The sequence below is a fragment of the Anomaloglossus baeobatrachus genome, chromosome 9 (assembly GCF_048569485.1).
Source record: "Anomaloglossus baeobatrachus isolate aAnoBae1 chromosome 9, aAnoBae1.hap1, whole genome shotgun sequence".
Classification (NCBI taxonomy): Eukaryota; Metazoa; Chordata; class Amphibia; order Anura; family Aromobatidae; genus Anomaloglossus; species Anomaloglossus baeobatrachus.
The window spans coordinates 51282456-51296943 of record NC_134361.1 but is presented as its reverse complement, the minus strand read 5'-3'; the positions used below and the strand labels follow the sequence as shown (position 1 = coordinate 51296943).

Genomic DNA, 14488 nt, shown 5'->3' with positions numbered 1-14488 from the left:
GGCTTGGACCCGCTTTTCTTCAAACTCTTTCCAAAAATCAAAATCAGATGAGAATGCATGTGTGGATGTGTGCCTCCTGAACACAAAGCATTGAACTGGCTATATTTGGTTATCCAGGGGGTGTATATGCTCGGAGAGAGGAGCTACACTTTTTAGTGTAGTACTTTGTGTGTCCTCCGGAGGCAGAAGCTATACACCCATGGTCTGGGTCTTCCATAAGGAACGATGAAGCAAATGGTGACTTAGCAGCGACGTCGTCGCTGTGTGTGACACCACCTTAATGCTTTGCAAGAAGAGCAAATACTCATCGTGTACACTTCCGGTTCGGTTCTTTCACCACACACTAACCCGCTCTGGAGGTAACTTTCTGCATATACTGTATGTACTGTATACAGTATACCACTGCACAGTACAGTATATACTATATAGCATGTCTATCAATTTGCATTTATGGATACAGAATTGTACTTTCTTTCTGCTAACATTGCTTATTCTGTACCTCCAGCACCCCAACAATTTTATTGTAAGCTACCGTGCAGTTTGTTTTTAATGCATTTACTGTACTGTACAGTATTGTGTATCAGTGTACTTTAATAATATATGAATACAGTACATTATTTTGTATTACTGTAATTAGTTTGTATAAATAGAGTAAAAATTTTTCGGTTGTGGAATGAATTGTCCGCGTTTCAATTATTTCCTATGGGAAAATTCGCTTTGATATAAGAGTAACTTGGTTTAAGAGCGCACTCCCGGAACCAATAATGCTCGTAATCCAAGGTTCCACTGTATACCATAAGAAAATCAGTGTCATTCTGTCAAGTCAGAATACGCAAGTACTTTTTCGTGTTTCTTTTTTATTGCATTCTTTTTTTATTCCAAAGAGGCGTAGTATATATACAGAAGAGGACAAAATTGTTGATACCCTTATATTAAAATAAGAACAGATCTTGAACAAATGAAAAACAAAAAAAAAATGTAAAAAAAACAAAAATAAGACAAATGAAACTGACCTAGACAAAAATTATGGTCCTCTTAATATTTTGTTGCACAAACCTTTTGCGGCAAATACTGCAAAGAAATGATTTGTGATAAATTTAAAAATAAGAAGCACTGATAGGGTAACACCAGATCACAAGTGTAGTATATAAAGGAGATATACACTCACCTACTGTGGTTGTGAGAGTCACAACCACTGATAAGCATAAGATTATGGCGTCTGCTGCAGCCCCACGTGGATGAGCATTCAAAATGGAGAGGAGAAGGGGTTAACGTCGCGCATCAGTCAAATGAAAGTGAAAGTGTAGAGATGTTGATGAATAAATATCTTTTTTTATTTCATCGGTCTACATGTTTCGAGGTCGAAACCTCTTCCTCAGGACCAGGACACCCTGTTGATGCGCGGCGTTAACCCCTTCTCTACTCCGTTTTGAAAGAAATGATTTGTGTAAGTCTTTATGAGAATTCTACAGCTGTCCACATGAGTAGAGATGAGCGAACCCGTGGAAGTTCGGTTTAGCCGGACTTGAAATAAGGTTTGGTTTGGGACCCGGACTTGATCTGAACCCCAATGGAAGTCACTAATTGGGCATTTCGGGACTTCACCTACTAGCAGCCAGCCATAAACAGGTCACTTGTGGGGTCAGGTCAGCAGGTTTTTTTTTCCATTTTTGTTTGGTGCACACTACATCCGATCACGCTGTTGTTACTCCCAGTGTGAGTAATTCAGACACTGCAAGCGGCTCACACTGGGCTGAGCACCGAGAGTACCCAAGCACAGCGATGCTCACGTGAGTTGTTTGCATATGTAAAGCACCCGGAACTCTGTTTTGTTTGTTTTTTTCTAAAGTCTGTATTTGGTACGAACACCGAACCTTGGGTCCACTCATCACTACACATGAAAAAACTGCTCCAGCTGTCTCAGGTGAAGGCACTTTCTCCAGACTGTGTGATTCAGTTCCTTCCAGAAAAGTTCAAAGAGATTTAGATCAGGGCTCATAGAAGCCAATTTGGAATAGTCCAATGCTTTGCTTTTAGGCATTTTTAGACGTTTTAAGCTTTGTTTTGGGTCAGTAAACTGTTGTAGGACACACACTGGGACACTGGGCAGCACATTTGACTCCTCAATGACTTGATAGACTTGAGAGTTCACTGTACCCTGCACAGATTCAAGACACCCTGTGCCAGATGCAGCACAGTAGCCCCAACACAAAACAGAGCCTCCTCCATGTTTTACTGTAGGTACAATGATGTTTGTTTTGCAACTGAACATAAGAGCTGATGGGATTTGCCAAAAACATCCAGTTTTTTCTCATCTGTCCAAATGATATCGCAGAAGCTTTGTAGCTTGTCCATTTGCATTTTAACAAATTCCAGTCTTGCTTTTTTAAGATTTGTTTTCAAGTCCAATTTGGCCAAGATAGTGAAAGATGGTGCGATCTGACACTGGTGTACCGTGACCTTAAGGCCCCGTCGCACACAGAGATAAATCTTTGGCAGATCTGTGGATGCAGTGAAATCATGGACATATTGTTCCATTTGTACACAGCCACAAACCTGGCACGGATTGTCAACAATTTCACTGCAACCACAGATCTGCGCAGGTTTATCTCTGCGTGTGACAGGGCCTTTAGAGTTCACCTCTAGTCTCTTTGGAAGTTGTTCTGGGCTGTTTGGTTACCAATCATATCTGTCTCTTCAATTTGTCATAATTATTCCTCTTACTGCCACATCCAGGGAGGTTGGCTACAGTCCCACAGACCGTGAGTATTATAAGCAACTGTAGTAACAGGAACATCAAGCTGTTTGGAGATTATCTCATAGCTTCTATCACTATACATGTTTAAAATTTTTGTCTAATTTTCTTTCTAATCTCCTGAGGCAACTCTCTCAGTAGCCTTCTTTGGTCGTAGTTTAGTGTGGTACAGACCATGATGCCAAACAGCACAATGACTACTTTTCACCTTTTTAATAGGCAGACTAACTGATTACAAGTTTGTAGACACCTGTGATGCTAACTTCAGGTCACACCTTAGTTTTATTTGTATGATTAGAGTCCTAGAAATCACCATTAACATGCAACTTTGCTCAGTCTATAACATGGAGGGGTAAATAGTTTCCAGATATTTTTGGGCATTTTTTTACTCTAGGGACATACAACTGGACGACACTGGAAAAAATGAATCCCACCTGATCAAACTCTCTCCCATTGGTAAGTTGAAGGATGTAAACAATTGAATCTCCCCTCATCGGCGGCACAGTCTCCCAAGATACTTCACACGAATTGCTTTCAATTTGTTGTACTTTGGGCGCTAAAATGGAAGAGGAAAATTATTTAGCAAGCACCTTGTAGTAGCAATAAACATAAGCAGGAAAATGAAAGGCAAACGCTTCTGAGTTTTAAGGCAATTCTTCACAAGGTTTTTGGTACTCAGAGCAGTATGATGTAGGGGCAGAAAACCCAGATTCAAGTGATGTGTCACTTATTGGGCTGCTTGCTGCAGTTTTGATAAAATCTACATTTTATCTGCTGATCTACAAGGAGGTCATCAGTCTACAACGGGCTGTCAGTCAGTGCTGAGGGCATGCTTACAAGAGTAGCTCGCGGTAACTATCATTGCCTGCATGACTGAAAGCCGGTGGCTCCCAGGAGAAACAAAGTTCATTTTCTCCTGGGTGCTGCACCTTCAATACTGCTGTCGGGCAGTAAGTTGAAAGCATCCTAACACCTCAGTCTGGGGCGAGAGTGGTATACGGACCTATAAGCTTCCCATCATTGCATATAACATTTTAAAAAATTCTATTAAAAGATACTCCAAATAAACAAAAAAGAGAATTTTGTTACTTACCGTAAATTCTTTTTCTTATAGTTCCGACATGGGAGACCCAGACCATGGGTGTATAGCTTCTGCCTCCGGAGGACACACAAAGTACTACACTCAAACATGTAGCTCCTCCCTCCTAGCATATACACCCCCTGGTAGCCAGTCCTAGCCAGTTTAGTGCAAAAGCTGAAGGAGGACATCCACCCACAAGTAGAGACAGAGCAAAACCCGGAACAACCGGAACCTCTGTCTACAACAAAAGCCGGTGATAACACACGGAACAAGAAACCTGCCAACAGGCAACAGGGAGGGTGCTGGGTCTCCCATGTCGGAACTATAAGAAAAAGAATTTACGGTAAGTAACAAAATTCTCTTTTTCTTCATCGTTCCTTATGGGAGACCCAGACCATGGGACGTCTCAGAGCAGTCCATGGGTGGGAATAAACAGAAAAACTGAGAAGTAGGCGAAACCTAACTTCACAAATGGGCGACAGCCGCCTGAAGGATGCGTCTGCCCAAGCTCGCATCTGCCGAAGCATGAGCATGCACTTGGTAGTGCTTCGAAAAGGTATGCAGACTAATTCAAGTGGCAGTCTGACAGACCTGCTGAGCCGCAGCCTGGGCCTGAAAGCCTAAGAGGCACCGACAGCTCTGGTCAAGTGTGCCTTGATCCCCGGCGGGGGAGGCACTTGAGTACACTGGTAGGTATCGGAAATGGCCGACGTAATCCAACGAGCCAGGGTCGGCTTAGATGCCGAGAGGCCCTTACGCTGACCAGTGGTCAGCACAAGAGAGAGGTGCACCGCCTAAGAACAGCGGTGCGAGACACATAGATCCGGAGCGCCCGCACCAGATCCAGAGTATGCAACGCCCTTTCAAAGCGATGAACAGGAGCCGGACAAAAGGAAGGCAGGGAAAATGCCCCGGTTAAGGTGGAAGCAGCAACCACCTTAGGGAGAAAGTCCGGAGTCGGACGGAGAACCACCTTGTCTTGATGAAAAACCAAAAAAGGGGGGGACTCCGAAGAGAGTGCAGCCAAAACAGAGACTCTCTTGAGGGAAATTATGGCCACTAGAAAGACCACTTTCTGTGAAAGACGAAACAAAGAAATCTCCCTAAAAGGCTCAAAGGGGGGGTTTCCGGAAGCCGTGAGGACCGGATTAAGGTCCCAGGGCTCCAAAGGCCGCCGGTAAGGCGGAATGATGTGAGATGCGCCCTGCATGAAGGAGCGCACCTGAGCCAGCCGGGCGATACGCCGCTAGCACAACACTGACAGAGCAGAGACCTGTCCCTTAAGGGAATTGAGGGATAGTCCTAGGTGCAGACCGGACTGTAGAAAGGACAGGAGGGTCGGCAAGGCCAAAAAGGCCAAAGGATACTTCGGAGCTCGAGTCATAGTGGAGATGACTTCAGGAGGGATACGAGAAGTCGTCAAGATCCAGGACTCAAAAGCCACGCCGTCAATCTGAGAGCCGCAGGATTCTGGCGGAAAGACGGACCTCGTGAGAGAAGGTCTGGACAGTCCGGGAGATGCCATGGCACCTCTACGGACAGATGGAGCAGGTCAGGGTACCAAGCTTGCCTGGGTCAGTCTGGAGTATGAGAATGACCCGACGGCCCTCCTTTCTGATCTTGCGCAGGACTCTGGGCAAGAGCTAGAGGGTGAAACACGTAAGACAGACGAAGCTGGGACCAAACTTGAACCAGTGCGTCTGCCGCAAAAACCTGAGGATCGTGGAGCCACGGTTTGACGGCTGAGATAATCTGCCTCACAGTTTTCCACGTCTGGGATGTGGGCTGCGAATATGGTGGACTAGGAGTCCTTCGTCCACTGAAGAATGCGTTGAGCCTCCAACATTGCCAGGCGGCTGAGTGTCCCGCCCTGGAAGTTGATGTAGGCAAACGCTGTCGCGTTGTCTGACTGGACTCGAATGTGCCTGGCCGCCAACAGATGGTGAAAGGCTTACAGAGCTAGAAACACGGCTCTGATTTCCAGCACATTGATCCAGAGGGCTGATTCGGACAGAGTCCAAGTGCCCTGCGCTCCATGGTGGAGATATACTGCTCCCCAGCCGGATAGACTAGCATCCTGGTGAGGATCACCCGGGACGGGGCCAGGAAGGAGCGTCCCTGAGACAGAGCGGCCGAAGCCACCACTGAAACGAGCCCCTGGTCTGTGGCGAAGCCACCACCCCGTGGAAGGAGGAAGTCCGCTTGTTCCAACAGCGGAAAATATCCAGCCGCAGAGGACGCAGGTGGAACTGGGCAAGGGAATCGCTTCCATTGACGCCACCATCTAATCCAGCACCTGTATTAGGTGCCTGATGGAACGACGTCGACCGCCAGCGGAGGCACTGCTGTTTGACTAAGGGCAGCTTCACAAGTGCAGACAGAGTCTCGAATTGCGTCCCTGGGTACGTGAACTTCTGGGTCGAAGTCAGAGTGGACTGGGACAGAATGACAAGCCACCCGAATTTGTTAAGAGTGGCGAGAGTGAGCGAGGCACTCCGCTAACAGTCTGCACTGGATGAAGCCCAGACTAGAAGGCCGTCCAGGGCAAAAGGATCACTGCCAACCCCTAGAGGTGCAGGACCGCAATCACAGCTGCCCCGACCTTGAGAATACTCGAGGGGCCGTGGCTAACCCCAAGGGAAGAGCCACGAATTGGACCACTCCGATTGCAAAACGTAGCCAACGCTGGTGTGAAACTGCGATTGGCACATGCAGATAAGCATCTCTGATGTCGATGGATGCTAGGGAATCTTCTTGGGTCATTGATTGATCGCCGAGACTCCATGCGAAAATGCCGCACCTGAACATGCTTGAGAAGCTTGAGATCCAGGTCGGAAGGCACCGCCCTCTTCGGGGACTAGGAATAGATTTAAGCAGAAATCTCAGAACCGTTCCCAGTCGGAAACCGGTACAATTACTCCATTGGCCTGCAAGAATGCCACGGCCTGTGAGAAGGCGGCGGCCTTGGAGCAGGGGGGAGTTGACAGAAAAAATCTGTTTGGCGGGCTGGATAGAATTCTATCCTGTAGCCGTGGGAGATGGTATCCCGCACCCACTGATCGGAGACGTGTTAAAACCATACGTCGCCAAAGTGGGAGAGCCTGCCACCGACCAAGGACGTTGCTGGCTTGGCCAGATAGCCCGGAGGAGGCTGACTTAGTGGCAGCATCTCCTGCGGTTTCTGAATTCGCGGCTTTGTGCACCATTTGGGTTTATGATCCTTGGCTGAGCTAGTGGACGAGGCCGAGGGCTTAGAGAACGATCAGATGGAGGAACGAAAAGAACGAAACCTCGACTGATTCCTGCCCTGGACAGGTTTCCTGGTTTAGGTTTGTGGCATGGAAGAACTCTTCCCGCCAAGAGCTTCCTTAATAATTTCATCCAGTTGTTCCCGAATAGTCTGGTCCCAACAAAAGGGAGCCCAGCAAGGAACTTCTTTAGAAGCATCTGCCTTCCACTCCCGAAGCCACAGGAGCCTGCGGATAGCGAGGAAATTAGCCGAGGCCACCGCAGTGCGGTGAGAGTCTCCAGCATGGCAGACATGGCACAGGATGAAAAGACTGAAGTCTGGAAGTTAAGGCAACCATTTCGGGCATAGAGTCCCTGTGAGGGAATGCATCTCCTCTAGAGAAGCAGAGATGGCTTTGAAAGCCCGCACTGCTGCAAAAGCTGAGGAGAACGAGGCTCCTGCCGCCTCCATACAGATTTGGCCAGAAGGACAACCTGGCGGACAGCAAAACCTTAAGTGAGGAGCCATCAGCCACTGATACAACAGGCCGGGCTGAGCCACCTTTGGTGAATGAGCCCACTCCTTGACCACCACTGGTGGAAAGGGAAAACTGTCATCAGAACCACGCTTTGGGAAGCGTTTGTCAGAGCAGACCCTGGGCTTGGTCACAGTGGCCTGAAAACTGGAGTGGTTAAGGAACACACTCCTTGTTCTCTTAGGCAAAGTAAACTCTGGCGGATTGAGGTCCAGTACAGAATTAATGTACAGTGGGATCCTTAGAGAGGTGCCGTCAGCCACTGATACAACTATCCGGGCTGAAAGTCTAGACACCGGAGGGACCACCCTTGGTGAATGAGCTCACTCCTTGACCACCTCTGGTGGAAGGGGGAAACAGTCATAAGAACCACGCTTTGGGAGCGTCTGACAGGACAGGCTCTGGGCTTGGTCACAGTGGGCTGAAAACTGGAGTGGTTAAGGAACACACTCCTTGTTCTCTTTAAGGTATACTGATGCCTTTCTGCCAGCGGGGGATGCTCCCCTGATAGAGGCGGATGGAGGTCCAGTACAAGTATAATGGACGCAATCAAATCATTAGCATCTGCATCACCTTCGGACAGATCAATGCTACATGAAGTAGCGTCCGAGCCCCTAGCAAAGACATCCTCCTCGTCCAGTGAGTCAGCTCGTGAATCAGAGCTGCGGGACGAGGAAGGACAGGGGACCCTGCGTCTCCATTTTAGGAGGACGGGGTCTGAGACCAGAAGAAGAGTCCTCTGTGAGCTTTGCTGAGCGAGTCGTAGCAGCAGAAGCGCCCTGAGAAGGGGGCTAATGCATGCTCAGCAGAGTCCCGGACAGCTGTCCCCTGGAAAGAGCGGATTCTACCCAAACCGGGGGTTCAGCCACCGAAGCCGGAGCAGCTGGAGGGACCACTGTGTTTATGTGCTCGGTACAGGCCGTACGAGTCTACATGCAGTGCATATTAAGAACAGCCTTGCAGCCTTGCTCTGATGTGAGACATGCTGCAGAAGTGGGGGCTCTGTCCAGAATGACCCCCAGCAGAGTATATAAACAGATAATATAAGCAGCTGCACAACCGAAGGTTGTGGCTTGCCAGACCGTTTAACATACATTTCTGTGCCCTCCAGTCCCCCAGCCCAGGCCCCCATTTGTCACAATGTGGTATCTCTGTGCCTATGCAGACATTGAGAACGCTGAGAAAATGGCGACCGGAGCGAGGAGAGGGGGCGGGGCCTACTCTGAGAGCGGGCAAATGAGGTAGACAGGGGAGGGAATCTTTCCTCAGTGAGGAGTGTCCGTTCCCTGTGCTGAACAGCCGCTGGGCGGAGCCGCACTGTCCCTCTGCATGACTGACATGCAGGGGCAGTGAAAACCGAAACTAGGCCTCAGGCGAAGCCGGGGCCTAGATTTAAACATGCGGCCAGCGTGCAGGCACCATCGGCGCGGTTCTCCAGTGAAAACTGGAGAACCGGCCGGAAATGTTAACACAGTCATAAAACACACTCTCCCCAATAAATAAAGTACAAGGGACCCCTGGAAAGACCACTTTCTGTGGTAAAAACGTCTCAGTACTTAGCTTGTGAGACGCAGGTGCCAGGTCCCTGGGAGGTGAGCGCTCCGTCCGGCAGGATCCTGAAAGGGCTGTGGATGGAGACCGGTCTCCTGCAAAGCAGTGAGAACCGTGATGGCTCCCACTTCAAGCCAGAGCCCCAGGGGATGGTGAAGGAGCGCGTCATGTGAAGGCTCCAGCCTTGGAAAATCAACCTTAACAGCACCGCCGACACAGTGGGGTGAGAAGGGACATGCCGGGAGTCCAGACTGGACCCGCTTTTCTTCCAAATCTTTGAAATTCAAAAAATCAAAAATCAGAGAATGCATGTGTGTGTGTGACCTCCTGAACACAAAGCATTGAAACTGGCTAGGACTGGCTACCAGGGGGTGTATATGCTAGGAGGGAGGAGCTACACGTTTGAGTGTAGTACTTTGTGTGTCCTCCGGAGGCAGAAGCTATACACCCATGGTCTGGGTCTCCCATAAGGAACGATGAAGAAAATTCTATTAAAAGATACTCCAAATAAACAAAAACCTATGTCTGGTACCGTTAAAAAAAAAAAAAAAGAAGGGAATTTTGTTACTTACCGTAAATTCCTTTTCTTCTAGCTCCTATTGGGAGACCCAGACGATTGGGTGTATAGCTACTGCCTCCGGAGGCCACACAAAGCATTACACTAAAAAGTGTAAGGCCCCTCCCCTTCTGGCTATACACCCCCAGTGGGATCACTGGCTGCTCAGTTTTAGTGCTAAAGCAAGAAGGAGGAAAGCCAATAACTGGTTTAAACAAATTCACTCCGAAGTAACATCGGAGAACTGAAAACCGTTCAACATGAACAACATGTGTATCCAAAAAAAACCAAAAATCCCGAAGGACAACAGGGCGGGTGCTGGGTCTCCCAATAGGAGCTAGAAGAAAAGGAATTTACGGTAAGTAACAAAATTCCCTTCTTCTTCGGCGCTCCATTGGGAGACCCAGACGATTGGGACGTCCAAAAGCAGTCCCTGGGTGGGTAAAGAAATACCTCATGTTAGAGCTGCAAAGACAGCCCTCCCCTATAGGGAGGCAACTGCCGCCTGCAGGACTCTTCTACCTAGGCTGGCGTCCGCCGAAGCATAGGTATGCACCTGATAATGTTTGGTGAAAGTGTGCAGACTCGACCAGGTAGCTGCCTGGCACACCTGTTGAGCCGTAGCCTGGTGTCGTAATGCCCAGGACGCACCCACGGCTCTGGTTGAGTGGGCCCTTAGCCCTGAAGGAACCGGAAGCCCAGCAGAACGGTAGGCTTCAAGAATTGGTTCTTTGATCCATCGAGCCAGGGTGGCTTTGGAAGCCTGCGACCCTTTGCGCTTACCAGCGACAAGGACAAAGAGTGCATTGGAGCGGCGCAGGGGCGCCGTGCGGGAAATGTAGATTCTGAGTGCTCTCACCAGATCTAACAAATGTAAATCCTTCTCATACCGATGAACTGCATGAGGACAAAAGGAAGGCAAGGAGATATCCTGATTTAGATGAAAAGAGGATACCACCTTAGGGAGAAACTCCTGAATGGGGCGCAGCACTACCTTGTCCTGGTGGAAGACCAGGAAAGGAGCCTTGGATGACAGCGCTGCTAGCTCAGACACTCTCCGAAGAGATGTGATCGCTACCAGAAAAGCCACTTTCTGTGATAGTCGAGAAAGTGAAACATCCCTCAGAGGCTCGAAGGGCGGCTTCTGGAGGGCAACTAGTACCCTGTTCAGATCCCATGGATCTAACGGCCGCTTGTACGGGGGCACGATATGACAAACCCCCTGCAGGAACGTGCGCACCTTAGAAAGTCGTGCTAGACGCTTCTGAAAAAAGACGGATAGCGCCGAGACTTGCCCTTTAAGGGAGCCGAGCGACAAACCTTTTTCTAACCCAGATTGCAGGAAAGAAAGAAAAGTAGGCAATGCAAATGGCCAGGGAGACACTCCCTGAGCAGAGCACCAGGATAAGAATATCTTCCACGTTCTGTGGTAGATCTTAGCAGACGTGGGCTTCCTAGCCTGTCTCATGGTGGCAACGACCCCTTGGGATAATCCTGAAGACGCTAGGATCCAGGACTCAATGGCCACACAGTCAGGTTCAGGGCCGCAGAATTCCGATGGAAAAACGGCCCTTGGGACAGTAAGTCTGGTCGGTCTGGTAGTGCCCACGGCCGGCCGACCGTGAGATGCCACAGATCCGGGTACCACGACCTCCTCGGCCAGTCTGGAGCGACGAGTATGACGCGGCTGCAATCGGATCTGATCTTGCGTAGCACTCTGGGCAGGAGTGCCAGAGGTGGAAACACATAAGGGAGCCGGAACTGCGACCAATCTTGCACCAAGGCGTCTACCGCCAGAGCACTTTGATCGCGAGACCGCGCCATGAAGGTCGGGACCTTGTTGTTGTGCCGAGACGCCATTAAGTCGACGTCCGGCACCCCCCAGCGGCAACAGATTTCCTGAAACACGTCCGGGTGAAGGGACCACTCCCCCGCGTCCATACCCTGGCGACTGAGGAAGTCTGCTTCCCAGTTTTCCACGCCCGGGATGTGAACCACGGATATGGTGGATGCTCTGTCCTCCACCCACATCAGAATCCGCCGGACTTCCTGGAAGGCTTGCCGACTGCGTGTCCCTCCTTGGTGGTTGATGTATGCCACTGCTGTGGAGTTGTCCGACTGAATTCGGATCTGCTTTCCTTCCAGCCACTGCTGGAAGGCTAGTAGGGCCAGATACACTGCCCTGATTTCCAGAACATTGATCTGAAGGGTGGACTCCTGCTGAGTCCACGTCCCCTGAGCCCTGTGGTGGAGAAAAACTGCTCCCCACCCTGAAAGACTCGCGTCTGTCGTGACCACTGCCCAGGATGGGGGTAGGAAGGATCTTCCCTGTGATAATGAGGTGGGAAGAAGCCACTATTGCAGAGAGTCCTTGGCCGTCTGGGAAAGGGAGACTTCCCTGTCCAGGGATGTTGACTTTCCGTCCCATTGGCGGAGAATGTCCCACTGAAGTGGGCGCAGATGAAACTGCGCAAACGGGACTGCCTCCATTGCTGCCACCATCTTCCCCAGGAAGTGCATGAGGCGCCTTAAGGGGTGCGACTGACCTTGAAGGAGAGACTGCACCCCTGTCTGTAGTGACCGCTGCTTGTCCAGCGGAAGCTTCACTATCGCTGAGAGAGTATGAAACTCCATGCCAAGATACGTTAGTGATTGGGTCGGTGACAGATTGGACTTTGAAAAGTTGATGATCCACCCGAAAGTCTGGAGAGTCTCCAGCGCAACATTCAGGCTGAGTTGGCATGCCTCTTGAGAGGGTGCTTTTACAAGCAGATTGTCTAAGTAAGGGATCACCGAGTGTCCCTGAGAGTGCAAGATTGCTACCACTGCCGCCATGACCTTGGTGAAAACCCGTGGGGCTGTCGCCAGACCAAATGGCAGAGCTACGAATTGAAGATGGTCGTCTCCTATCACGAAACGTAGAAAGCGTTGGTGCTCTGTAGCAATCGGCACGTGGAGATAAGCATCTTTGATGTCTATCGATGCAAGGAAATCTCCTTGAGACATTGAGGCAATGACGGAGCGGAGGGATTCCATCCGGAACCGCCTGGCGTTCACATGCTTGTTGAGCAGTTTTAGGTCCAGAACAGGACGGAATGAGCCGTCCTTTTTTGGCACCACAAAGAGATTGGAGTAAAAACCTTGCCCTTGTTCCTGAAGAGGAACAGGGATCACCACTCCTTCTGCTCTTAGAGAGCCCACCGCCTGCAGAAGGGCAACTGCTCGGTCGGGATGTGGGGAAGTTCTGAAGAACCGAGGCGGAGGACGAGAACTGAACTCTATCCTGTACCCGTGAGACAAAATGTCTGTTACCCACCGGTCCTTGACCTGTGGCAGCCAAATGTCGCAAAAGCGGGAGAGCCTGCCACCGACCGAGGATGCAGAGAGAGGAGGCCGAAAGTCATGAGGCAGCCGGCTTGGAAGCGGTTCCTCCGGTTGCTTTCTTGGGGCGTGAGTGAGCCCGCCAGGCATCTGAGCTCCTTTGCTCCTTCTGAGTCCCTTTGGACGAGGAGAATTGGGGCTTGCCCGAGCCTCGAAAGGACCGAAACCTCGACTGCCACTTCCTCTGTTGAGGTTTGCTTGATCTGGGCTGGGGTAAGGAGGAGTCCTTACCCTTGGACTGTTTAATGATCTCAGCCAATTGCTCACCAAACAGTCTGTCTCCAGATAGTGGCAAGCTGGTTAAACATTTCTTGGAAGCAGAATCTGCTTTCCATTCCTTTAACCACAAGGCTCTGCGCAAAACCACAGAGTTGGCGGACGCCATTGAGGTACGGCTCGTAGAGTCCAGTACCGCATTGATAGCGTAGGTCGCAAACGCAGACATTTGCGTAGTTAAGGACGCCACTCGCGGCACTGCTGGACGTATGTTAGAGTCCACCTGTGCCAGACCAGCTGAAATAGCTTGGAGTGCCCACACGGCCGCGAATGCTGGAGCAAACGACGCGCCGATAGCTTCATAGACAGACTTTAACCAAAGGTCCATCTGTCTGTCATTGGCATCTTTAAGTGAAGCCCCATCTTCCACTGCAACTATGGATCTAGCCGCAAGCCTGGAGATTGGGGGGTCCACCTTTGGACACTGGGTCCAGCGTTTGACCACGTCAGGGGGAAAGGGATAACGTGTATCCTTAAGACGTTTGGAGAAACGCTTGTCTGGATAAGCATGATGTTTCTGGACTGATTCTCTGAAGTCAGAGTGGTCCAGAAAAGTACTCAATTTACGCTTGGGATACCGGAAATGGAACTTCTCCTGCTGTGCAGCTGCCTCCTCTGCTGAAGGGGCTGGGGGAGAAATATCCAACAGTCTATTGATGGCCGCTATAAGGTCATTTACCATAGCGTCACCATCAGGGGTATCTAGATTGAGAGCGGTGTCAGGATTAGATTCCTGATCACCCACCTCTGTCTCCTCATACAGAGCCTCGTCTCGCTGAGACCCTGACCAGTGTGATGACGTCGAGGGTCTTTCCCAGCGAGCCCGCTTAGGCTGCCTGGGACTGTCATCCGAGTCAGAGTCTTCAGCCTGTGATGCCTGGGACCCCCCTGAAGTACGGATTAGTTCCAACTGAGGGGGACCGGGGGGCATAGACACAGCAGTGTCCATGGTCTGAGTAACTGGCCTGGACTGCAAGGTTTCCAGGATTTTTGTCATAGTCACAGACATCTTATCAGCAAAAACTGCAAATTCTGTCCCCGTCACCGGGGCAGGATTCACAGGCGTCTCTGCCTGGGCCACTACTACCATAGACTCTGGCTGCCGAAGTGGCACAGGGATTGAA

At 50.2% G+C, this 14488-nt stretch overlaps 1 protein-coding gene across 1 annotated transcript in view; it reads right to left on the bottom strand.

The window, feature by feature from the left end:
* The window catches only part of LOC142251165 (fibronectin type-III domain-containing protein 3A-like), a 184852-nt gene that overhangs the window by 15740 nt on the left and 154624 nt on the right, over positions 1-14488 (bottom strand). The window contains 1 exon segment of the mRNA XM_075323707.1: positions 3190-3311. Within this exon segment, the coding sequence (XP_075179822.1) occupies positions 3190-3311 (122 nt within the window).